The 13,831-nt window shown below is 45.0% G+C and overlaps 1 gene segment (V, D, J or C); it reads left to right on the top strand.

Moving 5' to 3' along the window:
* The first annotated feature begins 436 nt into the window (after positions 1 to 436).
* Positions 437 to 8,998, top strand: LOC122942398. The segment is given in 7 exon segments: positions 437 to 495; positions 645 to 986; positions 3,015 to 3,335; positions 4,544 to 4,648; positions 6,200 to 6,556; positions 8,043 to 8,351; positions 8,636 to 8,998. Coding segments are annotated over 7 exon segments (1,812 nt in total).
* Positions 8,999 to 13,831: the final 4,833 nt, after the last annotated feature.

Genomic DNA, 13,831 nt, shown 5'->3' with positions numbered 1-13,831 from the left:
ACGAGCTGAAGGTTTTTCAGGTTCGCCTACCATTAAAATGAATGGGACCCGCCGAGAACTTGTGGTTCGCGAACATTTGATCGCGTTCGCGAACCGTCCCGGCAGATGTTCGTCCATCACTACTGCTACTGTCTATGGCAAAGCAGCAGCAGAAAGGAAGCGAGACGGGAGATGGCACGTGCGCAAAGATTGGAGTGGGGAGAGTCTGGTGAGGGGGACAACAATTAGTAATGGGTTGCAGTAATTGAGACGGGAAAGGATCTGGGCAGAAATGAGAATTTAGTAACATTTATATATATATTCAGAAGAACATTAGTACGTATGATTAGGCGGTCTTGGCCCGTGTAAATGGGATTCATACAGTAATGCCAGGCAGCTCCTTCCTGTCTCCTCCCAGGTGCAGTTTACAGGTGTTCAGAGTCCAGATTTGCTTTTGCAGGGATTGACGGCTCATGGCGAGGATCGTTGTCCTGGGTGTTCTGTGTGCAGTGACAGGTCTGTTATAGTGCACTCATGAAGGATATGATAGAGCTTACGGCACTTGACGTCATGACTGTCAGGACTTGAGGATCATGCACCTCAGGTTTAGAGGACAGGGTGATGATACATGCAGTAAGAGATTCTCATATCTGTTTTTCCTCCAGAATGCTTGGAAGTGACAACGTCCACCAAACAGTCTCTGGTGCTGGTGGGAGAAGACCTATTACTCCATTGTTATTTCACCTTCCTGGAACCTATCAGAGCTGAAGATGTCGCTGTAAAGTGGACATTGAGGCACCTTGGTGTAGTGAGACCAGTGTACACGTTTGACGGATTTAATACCAATTCCCTGCGACCAGAAAGCTCCATAGATCGTCGACTCCTGGAGACTGGCAACGCCTCGTTATACCTGCCCAACCTGACGCTGGAGGATGAAGGCGAGTACACCTGTACTGTGCTAATATCTCCAGAGTTTGGAGAAGCTACTCTGGTCCTTAGACTCGCAGGTGAGCAATGGCCTGGTGGTACTCTGCAAATCGAAAGTAGGTCTTTAACAATCCAAAAACGGGGAATCCATTAGTCATGTCATGCAAATAGGGAGAGGTAAATCATTGCCAATTTCTTCTTCCGTATCATGGTGGTACAACTTGAGTGGTGCATTTTCAATATTAGTGGGAGATTTTAGCTCTAATGCCTGCAGGATTGTGACTGCTGCTGTAGAATACAGTACAGGCTGTAATTCGGGATCACTGTATGCGCTGTTGTGTGCATTCCATCTCCCACAATGGCATTAGCTGCTTAATAGCTCTCCAGCTGCATGCCCCCCCCCCCCCCCCCAAATCTTTCCATATCATTGCTGCTCCCTTCAGAGTCACTATATATGTCACTATCTCTGCAGAGATAAATATGAAGTATGCAGTTAAGGGCAACAGGTAGATAGGAAGGGTCAGGTAGCCTAAGAGCTAAGTAGTAAGCAGCAGATTTGTAGATGCAGCTCTGGATGTGACTAGAGCTTTAGACATGGTGTAATTCAGAACTGGAGATTTAAAGAAGACCTTTCACCTCTCCCGACATGTCTGTTTTAATAGCTTCATGTATTCCCCATGTAATAACGATTCTGGAGCATATCATCTTATGTCTGTATGTTGTGCCATTCCTTTATTACAACTAGAAGTTATGAATGAATGGCTAGCAGTCTGCAGTAAGGGTACAGAGGGGAGGTAACAAGTTGGGGGGGTGTACCTGCACAGTCTCACTCTATCCAATCAGTGCTGCCATTTTCAGACTGTGCAGGTACACACACCCCAACTGGTTACCTCCCCTCTGTACCCTTACTGCAGACTGCTAGCCATTCATTCATAACTTCTAGTATAAATAATAAAGGAATGACACAACACAGAGCCATAAGAATAGATGCTCCAGAATTGTTGAGGAGTGGTGAAAGGTCATCTTTAAAGGGATTCTGTCACCTCGTTTTCGGTTATAGAGATGTGGACATGCACGGTTAGACCGCCGTTAGCATGTCCTCAATATACCTGTCCTATAGGGCTGTGTGCTTTTATTTTGTAAAAAAAAATATTTTTAAGATATGTTAATGAGTCTTGTAAGATGCCCAAGGGGCTGTACGAACCTTCCTGGTGCCCAGCCACATTCCCCTGTGAAGGAGCCCAGCACCGCCTATGTCCTCCGAATCTCCTCCTTTCGTCACAGTTAGATTGCCGTAATCTCGCGAGGAACAGTTCCTTCCCTGAGGGCTGATGCCAGCACAGGGAAGGAACACTATACCGGCACTACGCATGCGCGAGCTCGTGCATCGCGAGATTACGGCAATCTAACTGTGACGAAAGGAGGAGATTTGGAGGACATAGGCGGTGCTGGGCTCCTTCACAGGGGGACGTGGCTGGGCACCAGGAAGGTTCGTACAGCCCCTTGGGCACCTTACAAGACTAATTTACTTATCTCTAAAATCATTTTTTAAACAAAATAAAAGCACACGGCCCTATAGGACCGGTATATTGCGGACATGTTAGCGGATATCTAACAGTGCATGTCCGCATCTCTATAACCGAAAACGAGGTGACAGAATCCCTTTAAAGGGGGTTTTGAGATTCTGATATTGAATAACCTATCCAGATCAGATCAGTGGGGATCAATCACCCAGCACCCTCACCGATGATCTGCTGTTTGATGAGGCCGCGGCACTCCAGTGAGTGTTGAGTCCTCCGCTCAACTTACCAAGCCCATTGCAGTCCATTGGGTAGCACCTGTGCTTGGTATTGAATCTCAGCCCCAGTCACTAGAATGGAACTGAGCTTCCCCTAGGTCACACGACCGATGAATATGACGTCACTGGCCTAGGAAGAGGCTCCGGTGCCCATGGAGTGTTGTCCCCTCTTCAAACATCAGACCCACACTGATCAGATATTGATGGCCTATCCTAAGGCTAGGTCATCAGTATAAAAATAGACAACCCCATTAACCTGTAAGGTGTAACCATAGACATTAGTCTAACCTATTTTACTGATATTGTACAGCACAGCCGTCCGTCACCCTGCTCCCACAGAACCCTCAAGTGACCACTGGGGAGATGAAGACATTTATTTGTAAGCTCAGTCATTTCTATCCACATGATCTTGATATGAAATGGATAATGAAGAAGGAGGAAAAAGAAATTGTCCTGACAAAGGACATCTGCACGGGTGTCCCTTTCCAGGGTGAGAATGGAACCTTCATGGCCGACAGTCAGGTGTCTATTGTGTTTACTGAGGGAGATGATGGGAGTGTGATCCTGTGTGAGGTCCAACACCAGTCACTGCCACAGCCGCTGAGGAGAGACACCACCATTCACTTCACAGGTAAGAGAGACATCACTTCATGGGGCTCATACAGCAATCAGTGCATAACAGGAAAGTGATAAAATGCATGGCCTCTTCATTAAAGGGGTCAGGTAATGATTAATGAAAATCAGACATCATATAGCACATGATAATCTCCTAACAAAGCTAGAACCAGCCCTGCACCTCACATGGACATAGAGATATCCCCATTCATTGCTTTGCTAGAGTTATATCAAGCTGGCAGCTCATGGGGCATGTTCTATCCGTTGCAGCTGTTTCCCTATGACCGCTCTGGGGGCGTATCCTTACGCAGAGGGCATATCCTTTCTGTTGCAGCTTTCTCACTTCCTATAACTGTGACACTTGTAATAGTAGATATGGCTGGTGACTGAGCATGTGCATCCACCTCAGCAATGTTAGTATTGTGGACAGAGAAGTAATGAAAAGAGCAAACAGCAGGTGGTGCTATACAGATACATTTTATTGAATAACTCAGTGGCTATACTACAACATTTTTAATTATATTGAATTACAAAAGTATTTAGAGCCAGATACTGGTTTGAAAAATGTATAATGTTTTTAATGGGACAACCCCTTTAACATTCAGCGCCACTTCCCGCCCAGGTGGTTACATCTCGGGTACAGACTGTCTCCATTTCACGTTGTGACGTGTTTATCAAGCAACATGTAATAATCTGTTGTGGATTGTGATATAGCTTGCGATGAAAAGAGCCATTACTGGTAGCAAAACATTACTTTGAGCAAATGACAGAAACGTTAAAGGGGTTTTCTGGGTGTTTAATATTGATGACCTAGCCTCAGGATAATTAATCAATATCTGATCGGTGGGGGCCTGATGATCAGCTGTTTGAACAGTGAGTGAGCACCACTGCCTCCTTGGAGCTCACCATGTGCAGTATCTGTGTGCCATGCATGGTATTGCAACTCAGGCCTATTCACTTGGCCATGTGACTGATGAACGTGACATCTCTGGTCTCAGGAAGAGGGCACAACTCTCACAGAGCCCTGTGGTCTTTTCAAACAGCCGATCTGCGGGGGCCCCAGGAGTTGGTTCTCCACTGATCAGATATTGATGAACTATCCTGAGGATGAGTCATCAATAGTAAATGCCCAAAAAACTCCTTTTATGTTCCCTAAGAAATCTGGAGGACAGTCATGTCTATGCGCTGATGAAAAGTAACTTGGTATTCTTTCTCCATTGGCAGTTGTACAGGGCCCTGGCAGGGTGGCGCTCATCGTCTGTTCACTGGTGATGGTACTGGCGCTAATATTGGCATCTGTGCTTTTATACTGGAAATTTCTGGCATCAGGTAAGATTTCTCAGATTATACATGTTATGACTTGGGGGCCATTTTTATCAAAACTGGTCCAAGAGAGAAGTGTAGGAGTTGTTCATGGAAGACTATAAGGCTTCAGCTTTAAAAAAATTGAGGTTTAGAATCGGATTGGTCGCTGCACTTGGGTAAGTGAGGGACACTGGATGGGTGATGTGACCGCTAGCACGTTTAGCATATTTGTGCAGGTGTCACTGAACAGTAGAACAATGCAACACAACTCCAGAGTCGGCTAAATCTTCCTGAAGGTCTTTTGAAGTCAAGCAGTCCTTTTTGGCAATCCTACGAGCAACTGTCTCTGAAATTATTCTTGGTCTTCCAGACCGTCTCTTGACCTCCACTGTTCCTGTTTAACTTCCATTACCTAATTATATTTCAAGCTGAGGAAATGGCAACCTGAGAAAGCTTTGCTATCTTCTTATAGCCTTCTCCTGCTTTGTGGGCCTCAGAGTGTTGGGCCGCTGCTTGGAAAACCTATGGCTGCTGTTTTTTTGGGACAAGGTTAGAGGAGTCTGGGTATTTATAAAGCTTTGAAATTTGCATCACCTGGCCTTTTCCTAATGATGATTGAGAACAAGCCTTAACCCTAGCAGTCTATTTAAGTTGTGAGACCTCGGTCAAAGTTATCTGAACGCTCAGATCTCCTTGGGTTCCCATACTTTTGCAAGGTACTCCTTTCCTTTTTTCATTATAAAATTGTATAAAGCCAACATAATACACTGATGTTGTTTAAAATGTTGAAAAGTGTGTTTTCAAACTTTTGCATGCCACTGTATGTGGTGCCAGGATTCTGCATCATTAGATGCAGCCCTGGCAACCAAATTGCCTTGAGGGAATGGAGCACCCTTCAAGGGGCTGGGGTAGACCCTGAAAAAGGAGCATATTAATGATGAAGAAAACTCCACTATTGCGCTCTTCACACCAGAACCCCACATCTCCAAAGACCCAAACTTCAGAAATTGGCAAGTATGACATATATCCAGTGCTGCTTATAATGCTGCCAAACTGTCATAATCTCACAGACATTTACAGCATATGGCTACAGTCACATCAGCGCTTCTGTTTCCATTGTCTACTCCGTTATACAAGCAGAACAAGAAAAATAACAGAAACCCTGGTTCCATCACATGGCAAACAAGAATGCCACTGATGCCACTCGACTCCAATGGCTATAATGGATTCCGCTGGGATTCCCTCATGCAACATTTCAATTTGACACACAAAATAGCATAGCATGCTGTATTATTTTGTCCCCATTTTTACTGAATCTGAGACAGAGGCCCCTAATGAAGCCGCCATCATATGGCCTGTATGCCACTGATATCCGTCACTCTTTGTATAATGCTTCCACCCTCATATAACTTCCAGAGACATTTACACCCGTGTGTGACTGATGTCAGCTGCTCCTACCATTGTTCTCACACGTTGATATAAGCTCCGGACTTACAATGTGATAGGTCGTCTGTGGCCAGAGATTGTAGAAGATGTTTTGTATACAGTAATTGGGACTGATTTGCTTTCCTCCAGTGCCTCCACGGGTGTCAGCGCTTATTCTGCCAGAGCTGAACATGGCAGGTGAGAAGATGGTTGCCATATGTAACATCAACGGCTTCAGACCCAAAGCAGTGGACATTTGCTGGTACATTGAAAAGAGCAGTCAAGGGGCAGGAAGCGGTCATTATGAAGGTGAACGTCTGCTGCAGCCCACTGATATCACCAGCCTCGCCAAGCATCCAGTCATCAAACATGGCAGCGTGTTTAATGCTACCTCCCAGTTGTCATATACCCCCTCAGTCCAGGATGATGGTGCAACCCTAGTATGTGAGGTGCGGCACAAGGCACTGGGCGCTGTAACCAGACAGGAGAGCCAGATAAATGTAGCAGGTAGGTGTGTACATGGTAACTGCTGTGCTGGTCATTATATAATATCTTCTTTCTTAAACAGTCACGGTACTTTCACACAATTTCATTTAATAAAGAATTGTGTAACTGGCAATTTTTCTAAATCAATTTAATATAATTCTATAATTTATATGAATATTTTATGCATCCACTTGAAAAAAGCTGTAAAGTCATGGCCACTAGGGTTCCCACTACCTTCAAATTTGCAGTCCATTGCCTGTTGTCAGGCAAGAGCCATCCTTAGTAATAGAAGCAGCAGAGAGGAAGTGGGGGCATGTCAGAGCTAGCTGAGATCCTGGGCCTGATTCTACACAGCTTTTGAAGATTCTAGGAGCCTCCTGTGTGTCTGTAACTGTGATTTCCCCCTCCTTATCTGTTCTGTGAGCTCCAGAGCTGGAAACAAACATAGTAGGAAGTAAGAGAAAGGACGTCACAGCAGTACAGTGTTGGCAAATTTCACAGAAGGGATATGCCCCCTGCTTCTGAGTGACATGCATCTAGCTGTGCAACTGAAACAGGGAATAATATGGCTAAAAAAGAAATTAGGAAAGCCCAAAAAAGACATTCCTTAACTGTTTTGATTGTACAAAGAATTACAGCCATTATGCAAACTTTTTTTTTATTTTTACTCAGGTACGCTTTTTAGGTTACATGCACGCAACCGTGGTGTGTTTTGCGGTCCGCAAAACACGAATTGCGTCTGTGCGGGTTACGCAATTTGCGGAACGGCACAGACAGCCTTTAATATAACTGCCTATTCTTGTCCGCAAAGCACGGACAAGAATAGGACATGTTATATTTTTTTTGCGGGGCCAGGAACGGAGCAACGGATGCGGACAGCACACGGAGTGCTGTCTGCATCTTTTGCGGCGTCATTGAAGTGAATGGGTCCACATCCGAGCCACCTGGCTGGTCTGCATGAGGCCTTAATCTGTCATGTTCTGGCAGTGTGGCCTCCTCTATATACAGCTTCATCACTGGATATTAATTTCTCCCTGTTTTCAAGATCCCTGCTTCCTAAAAGTATATGAAAACATTCATTGTTTACATCCAGAGGACGAAAATACACCATGACTTAGTCCTCCTTACTCGGCTGAGGGTTTGTAACAATAGTGTTTAGTACTCTAGACAGTCCTTTTGTGATCTTGATGCCTTTTGATTTCAGTGATACATTGTAGCAAGCCCTTATTAGTGAAATGTATTTTTTTCAAGGCCACAACTGCCCCTGACCTTCTCACACTGGCTTGTATACCTGATCCTGTTAGCATTACAACAGAATTGACTCCAGGCTAATCTGATACCTACATTCATACACTGTAACAAATCTGCAGCTGTGAGAAGTACTAAGTAGGGATGGGTTTTTCAGCCTTTGATTGTAAACAATAAATGTTCCCATTTATTGACAACAAGCAGAACTTGTGAGAATAGTGAAGAACTTTTTAATTTAATCACCTTTTTTTTCCCCCAGCACGCCCGAAGAAAAGTTACATAACCAGCTGGCCGCAGGATCCTCAGAGAGGAGACAAACTGACCCTCAGCTGTATTGTGGAACGTTTCTATCCAAAGCCAATAACAGTAACGTGGTTGAGGAACGGCCAAGTGCAGAGCGGTGTCACACAGTTCGGCCCATTCCCCTGTGAAAATGAGTATTACAGCATATGGAGCCAGACAGAACTGACCCTGACTGAGGAGGAGGACGGGTTAATGTATACCTGTCAGATCAGTCACCTCAGCCTGCGGAGCATAGAGGAGCTGTCCTACGAAATCAATGCACAAGGTATCATAATGCTACAACATTCCTGCAATCTAGAGCCAGTAGGAAGGGTGAGGGATTATCAGATGGTCATAGTAAAGTCTAGAAAACCATTAGGAACATTTGTTCCATCTGCTCAGTGTTCTCCTTCTGATCTTATGAAACTCCCCTCCAAGAGTTGGAATATTAGATTACTGACTGCCAGATTAAAGGAATGCCACTGTCATAATCATTCCCTATGTGTGTTGTTTGTAAAATTTTAACCTGCTTCCTCCACTAATAAATATTCTTGTGTTTGTCCTCCCAAGGAACACCACCCGAGGTACAGTTTATCACCGCTGAACCTGCGACACCTGTTATTGGACAAGAAATGGTCCTCAGCTGCAGCATTAGTAATTTCTTTCCCAGGGATATAACAGTGGACTGGTCTAAAGATGGTGTCCGGCTGGACACAGGGGTCTGTCATTCTCTGTGTATTACGACCACCAATGGCGTCCACTCAATGTGGAGCTTCTTGAAGTATACACCTGCAGCTGAGGATGATGGGAGTGTCTTCACATGTTCAGTGCAACATGCAGCCCTGAAGAACCACGAGGAACGGACTTACACCCTGAACATCCCAACAGAGAATAAATTCATGTAGAAACATCATTTTTCTTTTCATTTTAGGCAACTTTTGGACCCTTGTAATAATAAAATTTTGTATTCTTATTAATAGACATTAACATGTCAGACAGTCGCTGCGTACTGCTGTCTCTATTCACCAGTATCACACTACATCTGCAGGGCGTATACATCATCTGATACGGCTCTTCCGTCATATCAAATGCTGTATACGCCCTTCCGGCAGGGGTCTCAAACACAAGGTCTGTGGGCTGCATGCAGCCCTGAGGCAATTATGTGCGACCTGCCTCTAAAGAGGGGCAGCAGTTTATGACCTGTGGCTCCTGACCCACCAGTTCAGCTTCATAGGCTGCAGGCCAATAGAAGGGTCCAGGAGGTAGCTATGACATCATTGTGGCCTCCTGCCACGGGGTCATGACGTGATTGTGTCGGCACTACAATGGGTCAAGAAATTTAGACCAGCACATTCAAAGTCACAGGTGCACGTTCATAAAGCTAACATGTGGACAGCAAACAAAATACCCATTGGCGTTTGTTCTAAAATGTACTTAATTATGCACATTTTGGATATTTTTAGGTGCAGTTTGTCACACAACGTTACAAAAATCAACTGCATCTAGCTCACCAAGGGGCATGGTCTAAGATGTGACAATTTACACCAACTGCAGAAAGTGCTGTAGCAAAATAAGCAATACTAATAGTTGGTATAGTTAGACAAAAGTTTGTAGCCTACACCAAACCATCCACTATGAGCCACTGTGGTAAATCTGGAGCAAGTTTGTGATGTTTTAGACAGGTTTAGTAAATCTGCCACTATATTTTTCCCCACCCCATGACAGCACCTTAGAGAGATGGCTCCACCCCCAGGACAGGAAACCTGCAGCATAAAAAGGTGGAGCCACTCTCCCACCTCAGTGAGGTTTCCTGTCCTGGTGCGGGAGCCTGCAGTTCAGTTGTCCTGACCTGGAAGCCCTGGTAGATGCTGGAGGGTCAGCGGCAGCGGTTGATTACCTGCCTTAAGTCATTCCTCGCCCACAGGTGTAGGGTAGTAGGAAGGAGGTGACGAAGATTGGGTCCACAGTTGGCAGAAGGTGCTGGTCCCTCAGGCGAGGAGGACCGCACCGTCATGTTGATGCAGACCAGCCAGGACGCCACCGGATGCAGACACGGTGTGATGGCGTCAGACAGGAAGTGCCTGCGTTCCATGCGTTCCACGGCCGTGTGCTTCCGGTCAGTTGACTGGAAGTTCGGCATCCCGGCATGTTTAAAAGTTTTCTCAGGTATGACAGTGTCCCGGTTTGTTCGGATCCCCTGTTACTGAATTCGGGGTGTCAGAAGGAAGCAAGTACTGTCCCAGTGGTGTCCGTGGCGTGGTGGGTCTGCAGGATGAGATGTATCTCTCAGGTGAGAGGGGCACTCGGTGGCAGATGGTAACTATTGCAATGTTTAATCACATGCAGGATTACCTACTATTATGGATGAAGAAAGGAGGTCTGAAAGCGCAGACATTGAGATCCTGCTGCCGGTATTGTGAGTCCTGATGTTCATCCTTAAAGGGTTATGGCTGTTTCCTTAAGATATGGGTATGTTTCTTTTTCTTAGACTGTGCCTAAGAAGGTGGTGGCCAAGAAAAAGAACAAAGAATGCCCTATCTGCAAATGCTCGCTGACTTCTTCATACACTAAGAAGCTCTGTCAGCAGTGCATTGAGAAGACGGTGGCTGAAGAGACTCCGAGTCTTCTGAAAGATTTAAAATCTCTTATGTCCGAAGTTAAGGTGTCCATGAAAGCCGGTAGGAAAAGGAGAAGAGGGGTGAGGCAGGAATCGGACGTGGAATCAGAAGATAGTGAATCTCAATCCGTGGATGGGGACTCTAATAATTCCTCCTCTTCTGAGGATGATACAAGGAAAAGCAATGACGCCATGATCCCAGTAGGAGGAAGATTAAAATTCTTCCTTCCTGCTTGGGAGAAGATGGCAGGAAAATGGCTGGTAGGACTTCTGCGGGAGGGTCTAAGATTGGAATTCTTGAGATATTCTGCGGAAAGATTTGTAAATCTCAAGATCTTCTCTCGTAATTCTGCAAGAAATAAAAAAATTTACAAGCAAAAAGGTGGTAATTCCTGTCCCAGAGTCAGAGATAGGGAAAGGTTTCTATTCTACCCTGTTCCTAGTGAAGAAACCAGATGGGTCATACCGGACCATAATAAATCTCAAATACCTGAACAAATTCCTGAGGGCCAGAAAATTCAAAATAGAAACTATCAGGTCAGCAATATATCTTTTATCTCTTTATCTCCAGGCTGCCATATGGCGGTTCTGGATTTAAAAGATGCCTACCATCATATTCCGATACATCCAGATCACCAGAGATTCCTCCGGGTGGCTGTAAGAACCGAAACCGGTGTTCTTCACTTTCAGTTTCAGGCACTTCCCTTTGGCCTTTCTATGGCGCCTCGGATCTTTACCAAGGTAGTGGCGGAGATGGCTTCCTTCATCAGAAGTAGTGGGAGAGTGGCTCCACCTTTTTATGCTGCAGGTTTCCTGTCCTGGGGCAGAGCCATCTCTCTAAGGTGCTGTCGTGGGGTCAGGGAAATCCGATTACTGGTAAGTGTAATCATCATTTTTCTCTGAAAAAAGGGATGCAAATGAGCTCTTAACAAGGTCTGCCTCTAATGCCACCAGATGTAAGGCAACTATTCTATAAGTCAATGTTTGATAGGATAGCTGCCTTACATCTGGTGTCATTAGAGGCAGAGCTTGTTAAGAGCTCATTGGCATCCCTTTTTGTAAACACTCTACTAGGGTTCTCTCTAGGGTTCCTGTCAGTATTTCATAGTTCCCGTGATTAGGGCAACATAAACAGTTCAGAGACAAAGTTGTTGAGAAGTAAAGATTAGGTTGGATCATAAAATATATACCAAACTTTAAGCATCTCATTGAGTGCCTGTTATGGGCAGTAATTGTTGATCCACTGTGACAACCAACCAGTTTGACTTTAGCTAGACCTAAGGGGTTATCCTGACTGTCCCCTGGTATTCTCCATTTAACCACTATACAGGGATCTGGACTTTGCTGCAGGGAAGCAACTAGACCGCTACCTCTTGGAATAGACCCAATGTGGTTGTCTGCTGTTTGGCAGAGACATCAATGCAAAGCACCACAGGTACAGGCAATACACGTAGTCAGGAAACAGGCAGAAGTCAAGGCTGGCAGAGTGGTGTGAATCAGTAAAACAACCTAAAGGTCATGCAGACAGCACAGGATCAGTATAATGAAACAGGCATGGGCAGAACCAGGAATCAGGCAGACAAACAGATAATAGCTCTTTACAAGCTCTCGCAGGCTAGAGGAACCTAGCAAGATGTATAGAGACCAATTGCTCAGGAAATGACTGAAGGAAACAACCAGAATCAGCTGGTTAGCTATTGGAAACAGCAATGCAGAGGCTCACAGAGCAGGATACTGCTTTTTATTTCCAAATAGATTAATACACAAAAAAAGTGATCCAATAGTCAACACAATGTGTGCTCTTCATTTGGATATAACAAATCCAGAATTACCCCTCACAACTCCCGCACCCACCCTGCCATCTCTCCCAAAGAAACTATTCCCTATGCAGCCACTCCACAAGCCTATCCCTTTTTCTAAGATATCATCCCATTACCTTTCTATTGATTTTCCCTATACTATCGGGACCAAGGCACTAAGGGACCAGAGGCTTAACTAACCTTTAGTTTCCCCAGGGTGCTATAACGGACCGTTTCAGCAGACAAGGGGTTAAAATCCGTTTAGGCGATATGCCCCTTTCTGAGAGACAGGCACAGCTACTGCAGAACACCAAACTCCCGAACTGGATACAAAATAGCACTCCAAACTGGAACCTCGCGAATAGCTGCTAGCAGATGAACAGGAAAAGCATACAATCAGCTTACACTCCTGGCAATCAGTCTCTAACAGCATACAGGGAATCCCCCCAATAACGAGACAAGGCTCCGTGTTGAGGGTCAAGCAGTGGTCTGACTGTACTTCAGGTACAGCCTCTTTTATTCATAAAAAACAAACATAGTACTGCCCACAGGGTTTTGAAATCCAACCAATCAATATTTTACAACACACACAATGCAAGTACAGCAACCAATCGTTCACGCCCCCTAGAGGACCAGAAGGGAGACTGCGACACAGAACAGATACAACACATCCCCACAATGCATCATGGTTTCCTCCTCTCTGTCCCAGAGACAACCGAGGGCAATCCAATTATCTCTCAGGACAAAGGGAGATCGCCAATACACATGTGGAGACAACAGGACAGACATCACCATTTAAACACACAATGGGACAATGGCACAATGGGATAAAAGAAACACACCCAGCATATTCCTCCCAAGCTGACAAGTTACACTTATTATAAATTGTTACAACTTTGTGAGGTTACATTGTCCATACATATAACTTACATCAATTTAAACAGTATAACTTGGGGACAAACCTATCCAAAATTTCCTGGAATAGGTTCAGGGGTTTAAAAGTTAGTATGAGCCATAATCCTGAGGCAAGAGGCGTTTAAACAGGCCTCTCCAAAACCCAGTGGCGAAGTTGGTTTCGCCACAGGTGCCTTTCAGATCTTCTAACAAGTACCAGGTCAAAAGTTTAAAGGGTCCCAACAGTCTCAGGTATTCCGAACACGAGACGTATTCTAGCATAAATTGTTTCCATGTTTGGAACAATTCTTTCCCAAGTATCTCTGGTTGTTTGAGAGATTTGAGCCATTCGAGATGAAAGATATGTCTGAGTTGCCCAATCACTACATCCATGTCCGGAATAACCGAGGTCAGCCACTGTACCAACAGAGATCTTTTTGCTATCATCAGCAACTT

Source organism: Bufo gargarizans, chromosome 6 (genome assembly GCF_014858855.1).
Source record: "Bufo gargarizans isolate SCDJY-AF-19 chromosome 6, ASM1485885v1, whole genome shotgun sequence".
NCBI lineage: Eukaryota > Metazoa > Chordata > Amphibia > Anura > Bufonidae > Bufo > Bufo gargarizans.
This window is presented reverse-complemented; position numbering and strand designations above follow the sequence as displayed.